This window comes from Gallus gallus, chromosome 4, assembly GCF_016699485.2.
Source record: "Gallus gallus isolate bGalGal1 chromosome 4, bGalGal1.mat.broiler.GRCg7b, whole genome shotgun sequence".
NCBI lineage: Eukaryota > Metazoa > Chordata > Aves > Galliformes > Phasianidae > Gallus > Gallus gallus.
In genome coordinates, this window is record NC_052535.1 from 9,512,678 (window position 1) to 9,530,349 (window position 17,672).

The 17,672-nt window shown below is 43.1% G+C and overlaps 1 protein-coding gene across 5 annotated transcripts in view; it reads left to right on the top strand.

Moving 5' to 3' along the window:
* CLCN5 (chloride voltage-gated channel 5) overlaps positions 1-17,672 on the top strand; it is a 40,287-nt gene that overhangs the window by 11,916 nt on the left and 10,699 nt on the right. For 4 of the 5 annotated variants that reach the window (XM_046940604.1, XM_046940603.1, XM_040699456.2 and 1 more), the window contains 3 exons: positions 2,672-2,821; positions 14,448-14,599; positions 16,590-16,689. In XM_046940604.1, coding sequence (XP_046796560.1) covers positions 2,689-2,821; positions 14,448-14,599; positions 16,590-16,689 — 385 coding nt within the window. In that variant the 5' untranslated portion in view covers positions 2,672-2,688. Of the gene's footprint in view, positions 1-2,671; positions 2,822-8,481; positions 8,644-14,447; positions 14,600-16,589; positions 16,690-17,672 lie in introns of those variants that run through there. The other variant, XM_004940724.5, reaches the window with a different exon arrangement.

The following is a 17,672-nucleotide window of genomic DNA, read 5'->3' on the forward strand; positions in this document are numbered from 1 at the left end:
TAAGTATTGTGATACATTAACCATGAGATAAGCTTGAGAACAGTCACTGTGTTTCTGTGTGTGTGATTTAGCCTGGTAAAGTATTGCTTGCTCATGCAGGGGATGTTGTTTAAAAAAGAAGAAAAAAAAAGTGGTTTAAAGCTGTATCTCTCAATACTGTCTTAAGACTTGCGAAAGAAGTGGGTCATTGAGTTATCTTCTGTGTCCTTGTCCATATATATAGATATGAGACGTTAACCCAGTGTCTGCTAGCACTGGAGGGTGGTTTGCTTTTTGGTTTTGTTTTTTTTCAGTTGTGAGTGAGAACAGTTAGGGATAAAGAGGGGGGAGCAGGAGCTGACACTGCTCCAGTTTCCTCCCTTTGGAACAGGCAGTGTGTGCTGGCAGCTGTGTGCCTCTTGTCTGCTAAGGGAGGCAGCCTTAGCAGGGCTGGGAATTCATGCTTTTAGTGCAGAGAGAATATATGAATACCAACCTCTTTTAACTCTCCTTTCACACATAAGCTTACACACAGTCTTACTGGAAAATACCTATTAGGCTGTTAGCCCTGTGATGCACAAGCACAGTTTCTTAGCTCTCTGCTGAGATGATTCTTGCTGGCCCCTCTGCTACAGGCAGCTGTGCTTCTGGGAGCAGATCAGCTGAGGGATAGCACAGCACTTCAGTGAAACTTGATTTTATTGCTAGCTGGCAAACAACAGCTTTGAGCTCAAAAAATAAAAATAAAGCACCGTTAGTTTTGTGTGCACACTGATTGAGGTTTAACCTGGTTTGCCTTTGTGCTTTTGGAATGTGTTAAAAGCATCGGTTCTGGCAGAGCAGAGTCCAGCAGCTCATGTGCCTTCCTGGACAGCGAGTTCCCAGCAGCAAGTGCTCAGCACTTTCTTTACTGGCGAGTTCTGTACCAGTTTAGTGAGTAAACAGGGCTTAAAAGTTAAGCAACGCTGTTTTCTACAGTGTAAGGCTCAGTAAAGAGCTCAGTGTGTCACTTTGCTGTGCAAAGCCAACATTTTTTTTTTGTTAATAGGAAGTGCTTTTTGCAGACTCTGTAATTCAGACTGTCTGCACATGCTGCCTTCTTCCCTTCCTGAAATAAGGCTGAGCTGCATATTTGGTTCCTCTCTAGTTCTCTCTACGTATACAAGAGAAAAGCAAACATGGCCTATCATTTCATTGGGATGTAAAGCTTTCTATTTTCGTGTTCCATGGGCTATTTTTGAGGCTGAGACCTGATTATATATTTTTTGCTTCCAACCTAGGTTATTATTAAATGTTTAGATCTTTTCGTGCTCTCACAGTTTCCCTGCCATCCTAGGCAGTCACAGAACCACAGAATGGCTTGTTTTGGAAGGGACCTCAAAGGTCATGTATCTCCAACCCCCTTCTCTGGGAAGGGTTCCAGCTCGAATAAGTCAAGCACCAGGTCAGGCCGCCCAGGGCCCCATCCAACCTGGCCTTAAGCACTTCCAGGTATGGGGCACCCACACTTCTCTGGGCAGGAGACAGGTCTTGTGTCATGGCCTGCTGCCGGCATCTCGAGATGGCCAGGTCAGGCAGTGGGTTAGGGACACTTGATTAAGAATATTTATGAAGTTTAGTAGCAAGCTTCCATTAGTGAATGGAGTTCTGAAGTTCCGTGTTCAGGTAACTAAAAATCATTATTCACTTGGGTTGTTTTGATAATTTGTGTGCACCTCAATAAAGGAGGGAGAAGTGACTGCAGGAGGCGAGTGAGCTTGGCATGTCTGTGCAGCATCACACAGCTGTGTTGGTGAGATTCTATCTTCTGGTGGGGATTTGCACATCAGTTTAGCCATACAAGGGCACTGTGGAAAGAGAAATAGAGAGGGGGAAAAAAAGTCACTGTAAACTTGCTGGAAGCACATGCAGGGATTATTTAGAAAATACATCAGTGGATGTCACGTGCCTTTTCTAGTGTAGGGCTGACCTAAGTCATTCTTTACCTGCTGTTGGAGTGGGTTTTTAATTGCTGTGCCTGATATTGATCAGCAAGTATAAATTGATTTGTAATCTTTGTGAGAAATGTAAGTATTTGGAGAAAAAGGAAGCAACCTCAGTGTCTTTTTTTAGACCAGTGTCTGTAGAAATATAATTGTTTCTCTGTAGAAAAAAAGCATAACTGGAGGAATTTGGGTTGCTGAAGAAGGCTTATAATCCTGCTGTCTGTAAGGCGAAGGGCTTACATCCTGCAAAAACCCTGATGTTGTGTTCCCAGGCTGCAGTGCTTTAGAGTGGTTTGCTGTGCAGGTCAGAGAGCCCAGCAGCAGGCAGTGGCTCTGTGTTTTGGATCCTTTTCTCCTCTATGCTGGGTCTGTGATGCATGCTGCCATCCTTCAAAGCTGGAGAGTTGGCATGCTTGCACAGGCTGTCTGGGAGGCAAGCGTGGTCCCAGGACAAGGGCTGCTGTGCTTTGGTACTGAGAGTATGCAAATAGGTGTGTAAAGTTTTCTAAATCTGTTACCTCTTAAGGCCACCTTTAAGATGTCCTAATGCTGCTGTGTGTCTTCAGTTCTGATGGGAAGAGCAATGCTGCCTCATGTTTTTTTGGGACGAAATGTCCAGTGGACATTTGCTCAGTTTGTTTATAAAATGCTTTCACATTTCTACTCTAAAAACATTTCTACTCTTAAACCTTTCCGTTTGCTCCCAGGTTTGGAAGCTCTGGCCATGGATCAGAAAGGCTATCGACGAGGGAGTTTCCAAAGCAGCACTAGTGATGAAGATATGCTAGAAATAGCCGGAGCATCTCTGGACTTCTCTATGGCAGAAGATGATCCACCACTTGACAGAGAGATGGGAGGTAATACTGTACGGCTCTCCACTTTTTGTTATATTGTCTTTTGGTAGGACTCCTTATTTATATTTTCTGTGTGGATCTCCATGGTCTCTGCTTAGTGTGAAAGACGAGTGTTTCATGGCACCAACGCAGTTTGCAATATTCTGCACTGCATTATAACTGTGAATAGACTTTTGCGGAATGGCCAAACAATTGTTCATGTGCTACACTTGGCTTCCAAGGCTGCTTTTTTAACGGTGGTTGATGGGAAGTGTGTTGTCTACAAAGTAAAAAATAACCGTAAAATAAATGGCAATTACAAGAAGCATGCAAATGACTTCAGTGTAATGGAGAGGCGCTGCGTGTTTATTCTCCGGCATCTGAGCTGCTTCAGTACTGGCATCCAGTAATGTGGCAGGGAGGAAAACTGCTCTATTAACCATCTACATGATCATCTTCATATTAAATGCAGCATATCCTGTCTTACCACTTTGCTTTTAATGTTTCTGAGTAGTCCTTTCTAGAATTTCCAGAAGTAGCTGTTGTAGGGAAGAGCTGGCCATGCTATGGGGGAAGTATCTTTATTGTAGATGTGAAAGGTGGAGATGACAGCACTGAGAGATTCCTAGGAGTTTGTGGTATGAACAGAGACTGCTCTTTCTGCTTCCCTTTCTCCTTACCTACAATTTTAAAGGTTGTCCTTGGCCTTGCTGCTGTGGATAGGAAAATGTTTAACGGAGGTAGGGGGTTTGATGCTGAGCAGCATGAACAGCTTGTCTTCCTTTACCACTGCTTGTCTGTAAAGGAAAGATCTGTTGCTACTTACTCCCATATAAGCAGAGTCTGGATTTGTGAAATTAATAGGGGAGAGATTAATCTGCATAGTATTGCTGAACTAAATAACTCAAAGAAGACAAAGTCAGTCAAGTTTTTCTTATCATAAGTTAGTTTAAAAGCAAAAGTATTGAATTCAAACAGCAGACTGCAAGTCTTCATGACTTCCCATAAACCTTTTATCTTCTTCTTCCCCCATTCCTATCTACCCTAGGGCAAAAATTACAAAGTAATCCTGTTTACTCCTTGACTGTTTGATCTGCCTTGAGGTAGCGCAGATGAAGACAGACTCCCTCAAATGCTTGTCACCTGCCAGTAGCTGAACCCACTCTTCTGCTGGAGATACCATAATGAGTTTGTAGTTGGTCCCTTTTATCATTTTAAGGCTCAAGCATGGGAACAATTAGCGTGTTATTGCTGTGCTTGCATCAGCTCTGAGTAATAAGTGCTTCTTTGTGTGTGAAGGGAATGTGTACAAGACATACGCTATTTTGTGTGTTATGCTGACTCCAGCTAATGGAAGGGACAATGGCTAGTCCTGACAGATGAGCTCTGTTATAGATATTAGGCAGTGTACTTGTTCCAACCTGACATAGTGATGGGCATCAGTTTTATAAATGAACATCCTCGGGAGTTCCCTTCAAAACTCCTCATCTAAAGCTCATAATAATAGCTCATGGCTGGAGTTTCTTCTGAACATGTTAGTTAGATGCAAAATTAGATACGTAGGAAGTAATTGTTTTATACATATTGTTAATGGAATTGTAAGTTCATGGTTTTTTTTTTAACCTGCTCTTTCAAACTGTTTTTTCCATAGCTGTTAGGATATCAGGTGTCTGAAGTTAAAGGAATTCACGTTTAATATTCAGAATAAGCTAAATTCTTTCTCTAACTTCTTGCAAGGAAATTGTTCTATTCTTACTTTCAAAGCAGTGATAGATAACATAGTTTATGTAAATGTTTTGCTGCTTTCCCAAAACAGTACTCAGTTGTTTCCCTCCTTATTTAAATAAGATTTTTTTCCATCTCAGCTCAGTGCATTTGAAGGCTGCAACTGCTTCTATCGAAAAAAACCCCTTGGTGTCAGCAATCAGTGAAGTGGATGTCTGTTTGAGCACAGCTGTCTTTGGTCCTTGCAGTTGTGAGGTCTGCCCCGCTGAAGTGTGCAAGCTGGAATAAAGGTGGTGAGGACAGTGCTGAAGGAGACTGCAGTGTGGCAGCAGAATAGGTGTTTGTCTGCTCCTTGTCACTTCTATAAATGTGGTTATAGAGAGAAGCAGTTTCAGCAAAAGGGGCTCTTTCTGTTTGCAGGAAGCATAACTCTTTGGGTTTTGAAACTGGAGGAAAAGGGGAAATTTAAAAGGGGAAATACTTTTCCCTAAACATTGGTTTCAGTTCTCTCTATGGAATTTCCCCTACTGAATTCAGGACACGTTTGTTGATAACAGTGTGTCAGGTGTGTAGTCTGTCGTGCAGGTGGAGCAGTGGCACAAGCTCTGCTGCAGCTGGATACGTGCTAATTGAAGGTTGTCTTGTGGTAATCTTCTGCATGCCTCTAGTTGGGGCTTGTGTTTCTGCTGTGCTGTGTTTGCTATCTGATGTGTGGTTGGAGGCTTTTTTTAGTGATGCTGTTGAAAACCAGAATCCTGCCTGCTTCTTCCTTATCCAACACTGTCAGTGTCTTAGAAACTCACCCGTGAAATAGCTATAGCATCACAAGTAGAGAAAATGATTCCAACTGGAGCTTTTAGATCCTGTGAAATGACATAAGGAAGAATTGCCAGCTTCATGATAAACCTGTATATCTAGATGGTATATGTATCGAGTATGTCCTGACTCAGATAGATCTCAGGTGGAAGTGGTCAGCCTTGCACATGGCCTGGAACACAGGATTCTTGTGTAGAAGAGTTGTACTCAGAATGAATGAAGACAGACTTTTGAACAGGTATTTGCATGAATGCACGTTCTTCCTAAAGGCTTGATGAGAGCTTGATATAGATGTAAATACTCTGAGTGCTTCAAGCTTGGTTCTGTCAAAAGGATTTAAAATAGTGTCATTATTTTTAGTGCCTGGTACTGTTCTGTTCTGTTAATGAAAACTCTCTCTGAGTAGCACATTTGTACTCTCGTTTTTTTCTCATTTAGACTTCAACATTTTGTCAGTACATGGTAACAGGTGAGTCTTTCGTTGCTTTTACACAGTGTTTGAGAATCAAGCTTGGCATTTCCCATAAAATCCACGGATGTTTCTCTGATTTTTTCCTGTCTTGATACTAGAGTGATAGTGTTTCTTCTGCCAGGCTGCAAGTGAATGCTAACTGAGGTTTGTCAAAGGTGTTAGCATCTCAGTGCTGCTAAATTAGAAGATATTATGTATCAAAACCCACAGACTTCTTTGTCATACTGCCATAGTCTTACATTCATCCCTAAGCATTTCTGGCAGTCTATCAGAAAGCTTAGATTTTGTTCTTGGCCAAAAGATTGATACAGGTGGCACAATCTTTTAAGGTGTGCTTTCCAGAAGTTTCATCTTACTGGCATCGATTCCTTTCTATGTCACAGTTAAGGTAACCAGGACTACACAGGGTATTCAAGATGCATTTGTACAGTAGCAAGTCTTTTTCTATTTCTTATTTTATGGAATTTATAAAAAGCTATTTCCTTGTTGATTGATTGTTGTTGAATATTGAGGCAGAGAATTATCCACAGACACTTGAATTCTTGTCAGACATACCAACTTGGAGCTTGTGGCTGCCCCATCCCTGGAAGCTTTCAAGGCCAGGCTGGATGTGGCTCTGGGCAGCCTGGTCTGGTGGTTGGCAACCCTGCACATAGCAGGGGGGTTGAAACTCAATGATCATTGTGGTCCTTTTCAACCCAGGCCATTCTATGATTCTATGGTGATTCTTATTTCCTTCTACCCCATGCCTTGCTTTGTTGACAGTGGATTTCTTTTGCTCTTGTAATCCAGCCATAGTCCTTCAAAGCCAACTGAAGAGTTGCTGGTTACCACTACTTTCTTGGATGAATTACAAATCTGTTGCATACTCCAATGCAGGCAGAAATGAGTGGGAATCCACTGTTGCTTTCCTTCTGTTTGTATGTTCTGTTCTGTATCAATGAATTTAGTCTATAACATACTACGTCTTCAGCCAGTTGCTCTTCTGTGAGAGAACTTTCCCTGTTACTCCTAGAGAGTTTAATTTAAGACCCTCTAAAGAAGGCTCTGTGAAAAGCTTCATGGATCCCCAAATACACTGTCAGTTAGATTATTGTGTCTGTGGTCCTTTTCTATTTTGGAAGAAACAGAAGATTTACAAAGCCGGGTTCCTTAACAGAAGCTCTATTGGAACAGATGTCTTAGCAAATAATTTGTCTCCTTGTTCAGATATTGCTTCTGTTGTTTGTTACCAAGGCAGGTTGTACTGCATTACCTTGATAGTCCTTTTCAAAACTACTAAAGATGCAAATTATTTCCTCTGAATAGCAGTTCTGGTTGGGGGTATAAGTTTGGCAGTGATGCCATCTTATTTCATGCTTTTCTTAAATGACTCTTCCTCAGCTGATTGCAGTGGGGAAGCAGCCCCTGGGTGTGCAGGAGCCAGGTGTAATGCCTGAATATCACAGTGGCTTCTGGATATACTTTAAAATGTAGTATGACAAAAGCAGGTCTGCGTTCCCCGCTTCTTTTGAAGAAAAACTTAAAAGACCTTCCAGCCTTTTGAACATTTTATTTTGTTGTAGGATTTAAGATGGCTTTTTCTTTTTTTTTTTTTATTTTTGAGTTCTAAAAGGAAGAAGTGAGAATTAGAATAGCAGCAAGCAACATGCTAACTAAGGTGTCACAGGATGATAAGCTTAGTACGCAGGTCTGTGAAAAGAACAGCTGGAAACCATAACCTTTAGTACATCTGGTGTGGGTGATACTGTCAGCCATTCAAACCTGGAAGTCCTCATGTTGCTGTTGGTGTTTCCTCAGCTGGCAGTGCTTTTGTCACTTGGATGCAGCTGAAGAAAGTGTGCCCATCCTTGACCTCCACGTTAGACAGGTACGGTTGCCAGAGCAGCAGAATGCCCTGCTGAGCTGCCAGCCAGCACAAGGACAAGACCGGTCACCCTTTGCTAAGGTGTAGTGTTTCAGGCTTGTGAGACCAGGTACAAATGACAAGCTACCGCTGGTAAGCTGGAACCAGAAGAACTTAATCAGTAGCCCCTTTGAGCTCTTAAGTACGCAGAGTGGCAAGATAATGGGTGCTAATGAGGCCCTGGAGGGGTTGTGGAAAGCACACTGGCATATTACTTGAGGGCAACAGATAAATTCATTGCCTGTCTACTGGGAGGCAGTAAGCAAAAAGCATTGCCACTAGCGAGTTAGCAAGTGAGATGTCACCTAAGTGGGGAAAAGAAAGGCTTTTGCAGTCAGTCTGTGGCTGACTCACCGTTGTCAGGAATCTCCGTTGCTAAATGTGTGAAGGAGATCCCGAAGTTCTCATTATACAGCTTTAAACCTGCTCAACTTCTAGTGCTTCTGAGAGCACGTAGCGTTAGAAACAAGTTATTCTCCATCTTAAAGCCCTTGCGCAGTCAGCTTCAGCCATCTGCATGCTGCGTCTGCAGCACGGCAACCGGGCGCATCTCAGCGCTGGGGAATGCGCTGTGCCAGAAAAACGTCCTGAGCGCTGCCTGAGGAGCTGTGCCTGCCCCGGGCTGAGGCCCTGGCAATGCAGGTCGGGAGCTGCGCTCAGTACAGGCAACCGGCTCCCTTTGCCCTTGCTTCCCCGTGCCGCTCTGCTCCTGCCCCTTGCAGGCGGTGGAGGGCTCATGTGACTGTTGCTGCTGACGACATGCTCAGAGTGCAGGGAGCCCAGCGCGCCCAGGGTTGGTCTTCACCTGAATCCAGTATGCAGCGAGCGCTGCCCTAGAAGGAGCAGCGCCCGTTTTCCTTCGACTCCAGCTGCTGTGCGATGGGATCGCAAAGGAGCCTCTGCAGGAAAAGGAGCGCCTAAGTGAGGGTGAGGAGACCGCTTGCAGGGAACCTGAGCGGGGGGACGCGGCCGCATGTGGATGCACGTTGCAGGCGGTCGGTCAGGCAGCAAGCAGCAGGCTGCTGGTCGTGGCTCTGGGGCTGCTCTCATTCCTCTTCCTTGGATAAAGGGCTGGTTATGGAGGATGAGCAGCCAGGGTGGTCTGTGGGCTTTCTGCTGTGTGATGATTGCTAACTGCAGGTCTTCCTTTTGTTTGTAAAATCCTCTCTCTTACCAGGTTTGCAGCAGCAGGAGAAGCAGTGTGGAGGGAAGGAGTCCCCTCTCCCAGGTGCTGGCGCTGCTGTCTTGCTGTGCTGGCCTGCTGATTAATAAACCCTCTGGGGTTCCTGTACTGCAAATGACAGATGCCTGTAACTTTAACAAGTGCTGCCTTTTTCTTCTTTTTTTTTCTAAGCCAGGAAGAATATAAAAAAATGGAGCATTAACCCATTTGGGAGAGAAGAGGCGATCAAAAAGCTTTGAAAAAAAAATGTTTGAAAAAAATAACCGGGGTGCATTTTAACTTACTGTCTGTGGATATTAAATGCTGATTTAGGGATGCATTTGGAACTGTGGAGACCTACAGTATCATCTTCATTTTGTTTTGACGAGGCATTACTGAGCACATTTCCGTCCTTTATTCCTATATGGATTTCCTAGGATTCTTTATTTGCAATGAGCTAAGGCAGGAAATATGATCTTGATAAATATTTATGGCTGTCAGCCATTTTATAGTTCAGTATTATTCTTGGGAAGAAATATAAGGACATTTTCTCAATATCTTTTGTCAGATGGGCAGCTTACCCACTTTCACAGCTGTGAAGTTGCCATGTATTGCTCAAATACTTTGGGGTTCTGATTTTGTACTATAAAATCCTCTTCACAGAGATTCCCAGTGCAGTTGCTGAATGTGGTATCGGTGGAACTATATGTGCTGATACCTGTGAGTGTTCTGGTCTGGAATAGCAGGTAGACCTTGAGGGTTTGGTTACTGCAGCTCCTTTTGCTTGCTGGCCAGTGCTGTGTACTGACCTTTGAGATCTTGTCTGTGTTGCCCTGAGCTGGGAGGATGTTCCCAGGACAGCTAAAAGTCATTGGCCTGCTCACTTATTTCAGAAGAGTGAGCAGAGTTTGATGCCAATGTCATCTTTTTATAGAAAATGCTTCTCAAAGAGGCATCAGTTGCCATCAGTTTCAAGCTACCATCGTAGTTCCCTTTTCCAGATACTTAGCTGTTGTCATGGAGCTAATGTTAAAAGCCCACTGTAATGTAAAAGGTGGTCCATTAAGTGGGAGCTGGATGAAGGTGAGCAAGGTGGTGAGGATGGGGAGGATACACCACAGAGTGGCCCATATAGGTGTGAAGTGGTCTTTGAAGCCCTAACATGCTCACAGATGGCTGTTAGCGTTGAGCTGATGTGTTGGACCAAACTCTGCTCTACTCTTAAAGTCATCACTTCGGTTTAGGGACATAGTGGGCATGGTGATGATGAGTCAATGACTGGACTGTGAGACTAGTGGTCTTTTCCAACCTTTATGTTTTTATGAAGTGAGATTTATGTGAGCTATTGTTGACTGTGTCGATGCCCCTTAGAAGCAGCTCACCTATATGAGTTTACGCAGGTAAAGAGGCCCATGGGATGAGTTGCAGGTATCTGTTTGCTGGACATGGTGAACCTGGTTGTCTGCTGTTCAGAGGATACAGAGGATTTGAGTTGAGAAGATTGTTTTAATGTGCTCCTTTCATGGGTTGTTGAGGAGGTTTTGGTCCATCAGATTTGTTGAATAGTTGAGTAGTACTTAGCATCTCCAGTGGGCATACTTGAATGAGGAAGTCTTTGAAAGCATTGGCACCAGTTTGTGTATGTCCAAGATGTCCAGCTGACTGCAGAAATGTTGTTGAAGATAGAGTACTTCCTCAAGGCATTTGACAAATGTCGATTTTCTTTACAGCACAAGTTGGGTGGGTTGAATTCAGGGTCTGTGAACTCCACTGGTTGGGAAGATTTCTGGAGAACATCACTTTATATATACGATACATACATATATATTGTGTGTATATATTTGTCCCAAGTGAAGTAGGAAGGGTTTTTTTCTCCTTTCTGAAGTAGGTTATTTTGTGGTACTTTTCAAGTATGCTGTGTGACTGATCTTTTCCTGAGGCTTTTTCTCTGTTAAGAGGCTGCTATGCAAATCTGGGAAGCGGGCTTAGGAAGGCATCGTAGTCTGTTTTTCACCTCTCTTGCTTTTAGATGACAGAGTAGAGAGCAGTTGTTTCAAGTTCTCCCCACCCAATGACATCTTCTGCATGGTGGTATCTGTAACATAAATACAGTGAATGAAATACTAAGCATTATCCTTTTATAAAGGAATTTTAACACTTATTCTCCACGGCCTTTAAATTTTGACCCAGTTTTGATTTTAGCTTTTTAATTATTGTTTTCCTCTGAACTGTAAACCTTTAGTGCCTTACAGAACTACACCTGGATTTGCTCACCTGTCCAAGTCTGAAAAAACAGCTTCTCTACCCAAGGTCTGCATGTGTGTGCCCTTGAAAGCTCATTCTGTAGCAGTGTATTGGAAGAGGAGGAACATGCCTGACTGCTTTACTAGGACTGCGTGAGCCACTGCTTGCTCTGCAGAACACAAAGGGCTTAAGTGGCACTTGTTGTGCTCTGGACTGCCAAGTGAATGATTTGTTATTTAAGGCAGGGGTTTCCAGCTCAGTTGAGAAATGGCCTATTGAGGACCTCAGTGTGTTGCTGCCTTCTCATAGCTTATCTGTGCTGCCTTTGGTTTGCTGCTGGCTGGCAAGCAGTTACTGAGATTGCTCAATGTGCCCATTATCTGGCTGGCAGCACCCTTCTCTTATTTGCTGAACAGCAATGTGTTGTCCAAAACTATTTTTAAAAGTTTTCAGAACTGAGGTGATGGAGAGTTGGTTTGTGCATGATATGTAGCTCTGCTCTGTGTCCCTCCAGGAATGGAGTGCAGTGGGTGGGTGTCACTGGTGTGCTGTCTTCCTGTGCACAGAGGATAGAGGTGGGTCACAGATGCAAAAGAAGAGGTTGTCAGATATATTCTGCCCTAGTTCCCATTCAGATGGTGCATCCTTTCCTCTACCTTGTCTTAAACTGAATGGGAGAGGCTTTGCTTTGGGAAAGGTTGTGAACAGAAGGTAGTGGGGAGTTCCTGCTTGCTTACTGTTTGTAAAGATGCCAAGGAAAAGAGTGGCCATCAAGCATGCCAAAGATGCCTCTGCAACTTAGTGGGTAACAGATACCTCCTGAATGTGTGTTCTTCATCATCTGGGCTCAATGTAAGGAATTTACTGCTCTGTCTTCAATTTTCTTGTAACAAAAGGCACTCTTAAGCTTGGTTTGAATCATAACTGTCAATGAGTGAAGGCTGCTGATCAGAAGAGCTGAAGTCCTGTAAAGAAGGGAGTTGTCAGCTCTCAGTTCTAAGCTGTCCTTTCTGGTTTACTTTTGAAATGGTGATTTTTCTTTTACTGTGGTTTTAGTTTTTAAAAATGAAAAAACAAATAGCACTGCAGCAGGCTACAGTGAAGCTTAGGAGGTCTCTGACTGTTAGGGCCACATAGAGAGGCTTTGGGAATTGAAGTAGCATGAAAGGCTTCTTAAGGGAGTGTCGAAATTAGTATTTGGTGTGTAGAGTAGCATTGTTTTATCTTCTGAGAACAGTTTTGTACAGTGGAAAATATACTGCAGAGCACTTCTCATCTCCATTGTTTCTTGCAGTAACCTGGGGAATTTTTGCCCTTTCAGTATCTGATGGCTTAGTAAGGAAAGTATATGGAGTAAAATTACTGAAGGATTTTGTAGTTATTGACTTGGAGCAAAGGCCTCACTACTTACACAAGCAAAGGAATGAAGCTTGGACTGAACTGCATAGAAGGACTTGTTCCTTATTGGTTAATCTGTTGAGAAGACTCCTTGATTTCCTTAGGTAGAGCTTGAAAGGCTTTTGTTTAGTTTCCTCTCTTGCCCACGCATTTCATCACCTTCAAACTGCTTGAATAGGGCTTTAAGAAACACAGTTTTAAAGGAGCAAGCACTAAGTGTGACGTTAATAGAGTTTCTAAAGTTTCTAGGAGGATGTCAATATTTTGTTTTAGGAGCAAGAGAAAGCAGGAATAGATGTGTGAATGTTTTCCAGGTGGAAGAATTTTAACTGCATTTTCCAGGGCAGTGAAACACACTGGGGTCTAGGGCTTCTGCTGGGAAGCTCTAAGGGCAGCTCTGTTCTGCTGCTTTTCTGCTCAGTGGCACTTTTCTCTGGCAGGGCAATGAGGAGGGCAGGATGCTGGGCAGGATTTCTTCTCTCTGTACTCCCTGACCCCAGTGCTCCTGGGCAATTCACCTCCTCCCACCTCTGCCATCACCCTTGCTGCAGGCCTGTCTTGCCTTGAGCAAGTGTGCTAGTGTATCCTTGCAGCTTTTAGCATGACAAAGCTTTCCTGTCATCCCCAACCTTGCATGGCAATGACATTGGTCCTGTGTCTGACTTAATAGGCATTCTTCATTACTTCTTTTCAACTGAAGGTCTCTGTTCCCACTGACTGAGAAATGTCCTTTTGATTTGGCCAGTAGAGCCTGTGAGATAGCACTGGTTGACCACCTGTACCAGGAATGTCAGGGAGTGATCTGTGGTGGAGGCCATAGCAGTGGTCCAGGGGTTGCTGCTCAGCTTGCTGACACTTGCTTCTAGCTGTTGTACATGAGAGGGAAGCTCCTAGAGGCCTGTGGTGTGGGTGATCATTGGCCTGTGGGTATGGTGCTTTAGGGAGGAGGAAGCACGCAGCAGAGGGATAGGCTGGATACAAAGGCAACACTGGTCTGCTGTGTTGAACCTCCTTTTTGTGATGGGGTCCAGGACTAATTTTATTTTTTCCATGGCAGAGGATGTTGAAACGGGGGGAATTATGCTTAGGAGGTTTTGCTTTGAAGCAGTGATTTACTCTGCACAAGAAGAACTAGGCCAATCCTTGTCACAACGCAAGTGATTAGCTTTCCACGTCATGGTTACATTGCCCTCCTCAACCTCTTGGTCTGCACTCCCAACTGTGAAGAGATTGTCTTGTGACCAAAAGTTTGGGAACATCCATTTTCAACATCATCTTCCATGGGCTGGAGCAGACAGAAGGTCAAGCGATTTGTCATTGACAGGATTTGCTAGACCTGAAGGGAGACTGCAGACTCTTTAGGTAGCAGGGGAAGGAAGGCATGGCTCTTCTCAATCCTTGATTGCTTTCTCTTTGCTTCATGTGCACTACTCAAGTGATGTCTGGGAGGCAGACAGTCATTTGCTTCCCCCTGCTCCCATTTGTAGTCCTGGTTTGCTTCCTGCTTTAGCCTTGCTCTGGATCATCCAGGAATCCCGTCAGTTCTGCTGGAGGTTTTAGACACTCAGTTTCTCCTCTCACTTTCCTCAAGTGACAAAATACAGCTATTATATACCTTCAGTGTAGGGAAAAGTTAAATCTAGATGCTAGTTTACTTTGGTGCTTCCTCAACAGATATTCCCAGGACAGAGCCCTTCTCCATATGAAATGCTGGAGCTGGGGAAGCGTGTACAGATGCTGGGCAGTTATCCCTGGGATTCTTAATTGGTAGTGTTTAGCTAAAGGAATAGCTGATAAATTGATTAATTCCTCCAAACTTTTATAGTTTGACTTAAGTCAGTATTTTGATGAAGTTTTTTTAAAAGCTTTTCCTAAAAAGAGGGAAAACTGAGAAATGCTCAATTTTTCCCCCTTACTTTCCCACCAGGCTTTACCTCATATAATGGAGGAGGGATGAACGGCACAAGCAAAATGATGGATTTTCTGGAGGAACCACTTCCTGGTGTGGGGACCTATGAAGATTTTAACACTATAGATTGGGTGCGAGAGAAGTCCAGGGACCGGGACAGGCACAGAGAGGTAACTTTTTTTTGCTACTCCTTGTTAGCACTTAAGCAAGTTAATTCTTCTGCCTTGGAATTGATCTTAGTCCTGATGACGTTACTAGGGAGCCATTTACAAGAGAAATATCTAAGGCAGAGGGGTTCCTTTTACCATATCAAATTTGCTCAATTCTGAAGCATAGCAAAACCTATAGTCCTACTCATGGAATGTGTATGCATTATTTGGAAGAATTATATTACTATTCCGTGGATTATATGGAAGAACATAAGCACCCGTGATCCTGTTATACACAGTGCTTATTGATAAAGAAATGGGATGCTCTTCTGAATGATGCTTTGCCTACTGAAATTTGTGCTGCATGGTTGAAAAAGCTGGAACGAATTCTGCTTCTGGGACCTCACTGCTGTCAGCAATTAAAGGAATCTGCTTAGAAAGCAAGGGATGTTTTAAATAAAGTACCAATGTCCCCAGCATGCTCCTGGTTCATGAGAAGCTCATGCTGGTGGAGTTCTTGGAGACTGATGACTGAACTAAACTTGTCTGTTTACTTGCCAGAATATTCTTTAATGTTTTATTTTTGAGCCTTATAAAGCAATTTGTGATTTAAATAACAGTACACAAGCTGAACTCAATCCTTGCTGTTCTGTGTGTGGGAATACAATATAATGCCATCACTTGTGCAAGTACACACCCAACTAAGAGGCTTCATGCCCAGTACTTGCTGCTCACCCCCTTAGAAGTTCCTATCTATGCATTCTGAGTACAAACCCCAAAATCTTTTCACACATACACCCACACACGCAGACATAAACAAAAAAGATGTATGTGAGTCTGCAACAGGACAATCTATTTCCTATTTACAGAAAGACATGTAGATAGGGAAATTTCAAGAAATTGAAATTGGGTGAAGCTAGAAATTACGCTGGCCAAAGAGATGTACGTTGATCAAATAAATACCTTTGTCATTGCAGTAGTTTTGTCTACTACCTGAGCCCTCACCTTCATTCAGTAGCTGTGATGCTGATGAACAGTGCAGCATTTGAAAGGCAAAATCTAGAGGAAACAATAAGGAAAATCATTGAGAAAGAAAGGATTCTTCCTCATTTTTAGTGAGGATTAGTTGTTTTCCTCAATGTGTCTTTTCATCTGGGAATAATGATGGTGTACTGGAATGCCTGCATTATGAAAGGAGCCAGGGCAGCAGGCACAGAGTGGCTGTTGCTTGCCTCTTTGTGCTGCTGTCAGGCACAGTCAGACTGACAGGGCTGGCAGGTGGCAGCCATCCCTGTCTATCACAGGCAGACCCGGCCAGAGCCTGTGAGGAACTCTGTCCTGAGGCATCTGGGGTCTGAGGACAGCTCTGAGTCCTGCAATCAGCACACATTACTTCTAGACCTCCTAAGTAATTTCCAAACTCTGGTTTTCAGCCTGCTAATAGATAATACTACTACTCCTTACAGATATTGAGGGAGCAGCTGGAAACCACAAAAAAGTTGGTGACAACAACTGCTTTCTCAGTTGGTGTGGCATCAATACCATGAGGCAGCACAGATAAGTTGCTGGGGGCAAAGTGCTTGGAGGACCCCATAAGCATTCTGCTTTGCTTATGGCATCAAGCTACTAGCAACTTGATATTGCTAACAAGTAATAGTTTTTAAAGGCTAAGAGATGAATTTTGTTTGCTTTTTATGCAAGAGCCATTTAGGAGGAAAGTGTTATGTGAATATTTGTATTCACACCAGCATAAGTGTGGGAGTATCCTTTATCTGTTCATGTTTCTGTCCTAATCAGAGCTGTGTTGCCCTGTACCAGCTACAAATGCAGCCACTATATGATATTTTTTGTCTTTTCCCCTCAAAACAGAAGATAGTGTGATAGCTTCTGTTTTGAATGGTAGGGACGCTTTCACTAACAATGTCACCATGTGTATCTCAGAGCGCTTACACCAAAATAGATCAGTGTCTCAATGGATTGTTTTTTCTTATTTAATAACCTTTTCTTCTAGATTACCAGCAGAAGTAAAGAGTCGACGTGGGCCCTGATACACAGCGTGAGCGATGCCTTTTCTGGCTGGTTGTTGATGCTGTTCATTGGGTTGTTGGCAGGTAAGAGCAAACCTTAATTTTAAACAATGATTCCTTGCATCAACTCTGATATATTATTAGAACAGGAAGTTTTGTCCCAGAAACAAGGGCTGAGGGACTGCACTGATGCTTGTCGATCTGCTACTGCTTTGCCGTTTAAGGAGAATTCTTTCTAAATGCTCTGAGGTCCTATTTGTGTAAATACCAAGATAACAAAATTCAGACTGAAAGCTGTCCTGGGCACTGTTCTTCATTTGCTGCTGGTATGTAGCTGAAATAGAAGTGTTAGGATGTAAATAATCTTTGAATGCTCTTTATTAACACTGGAGAGGCTGATGCCAAGGAATGCTAGCAAGATTTTTTTTTTCCTCCTTACTCTTCTTGAGAATAAAAGGTGAGAGATGTTTCTTGGGAAGTCAGGTTTCTTTCAGCAGCTGACTGACCGAGCCCTTTTAAATTAGTTCAGAAGGAAACTTTGGACCCAAGTGCAAAAGAAATAGATCAGCTGGATGCAGATCTTCTTGGTAGAAGGCAGCTAAACCCTCAACATGAGAGATGGTATTAAATCTTCTGTTAATATTTACATAGAAAAGCTGCTAGTGAGTTTTTCATTAACTGTAAGATATGCTAAATGGTACCTCTGGGGCCTATACTAGGATTTACTGCTACAGATCAGAGGTCTGTATTCCTGGCCTCTGTGCTGATATGGCATTTACCTGAGAACTGAGATGATTACGCTTTTTGCCTTGGGGATGCTGTAGGAGTTATTCTTAATAGAAAAACAGAAAATTACTTGAAGCTTCCTCTTATAAAATGAAAATTACTTTCCTTACTGTCTCAGTTTTTTTTGTTGTTGTTGTTTTTAACTGGAATTGGAAATATTCTTGTCAAATTCTGAGTTATTCCTTGCCCAATCTTAGTGTTGTGGATCCCAGCTCTTGTGCTGGAGACCAGTGACATGTTTTATGTTCTCCAGAAACATAAGTCAAATCCCTCACCGTATC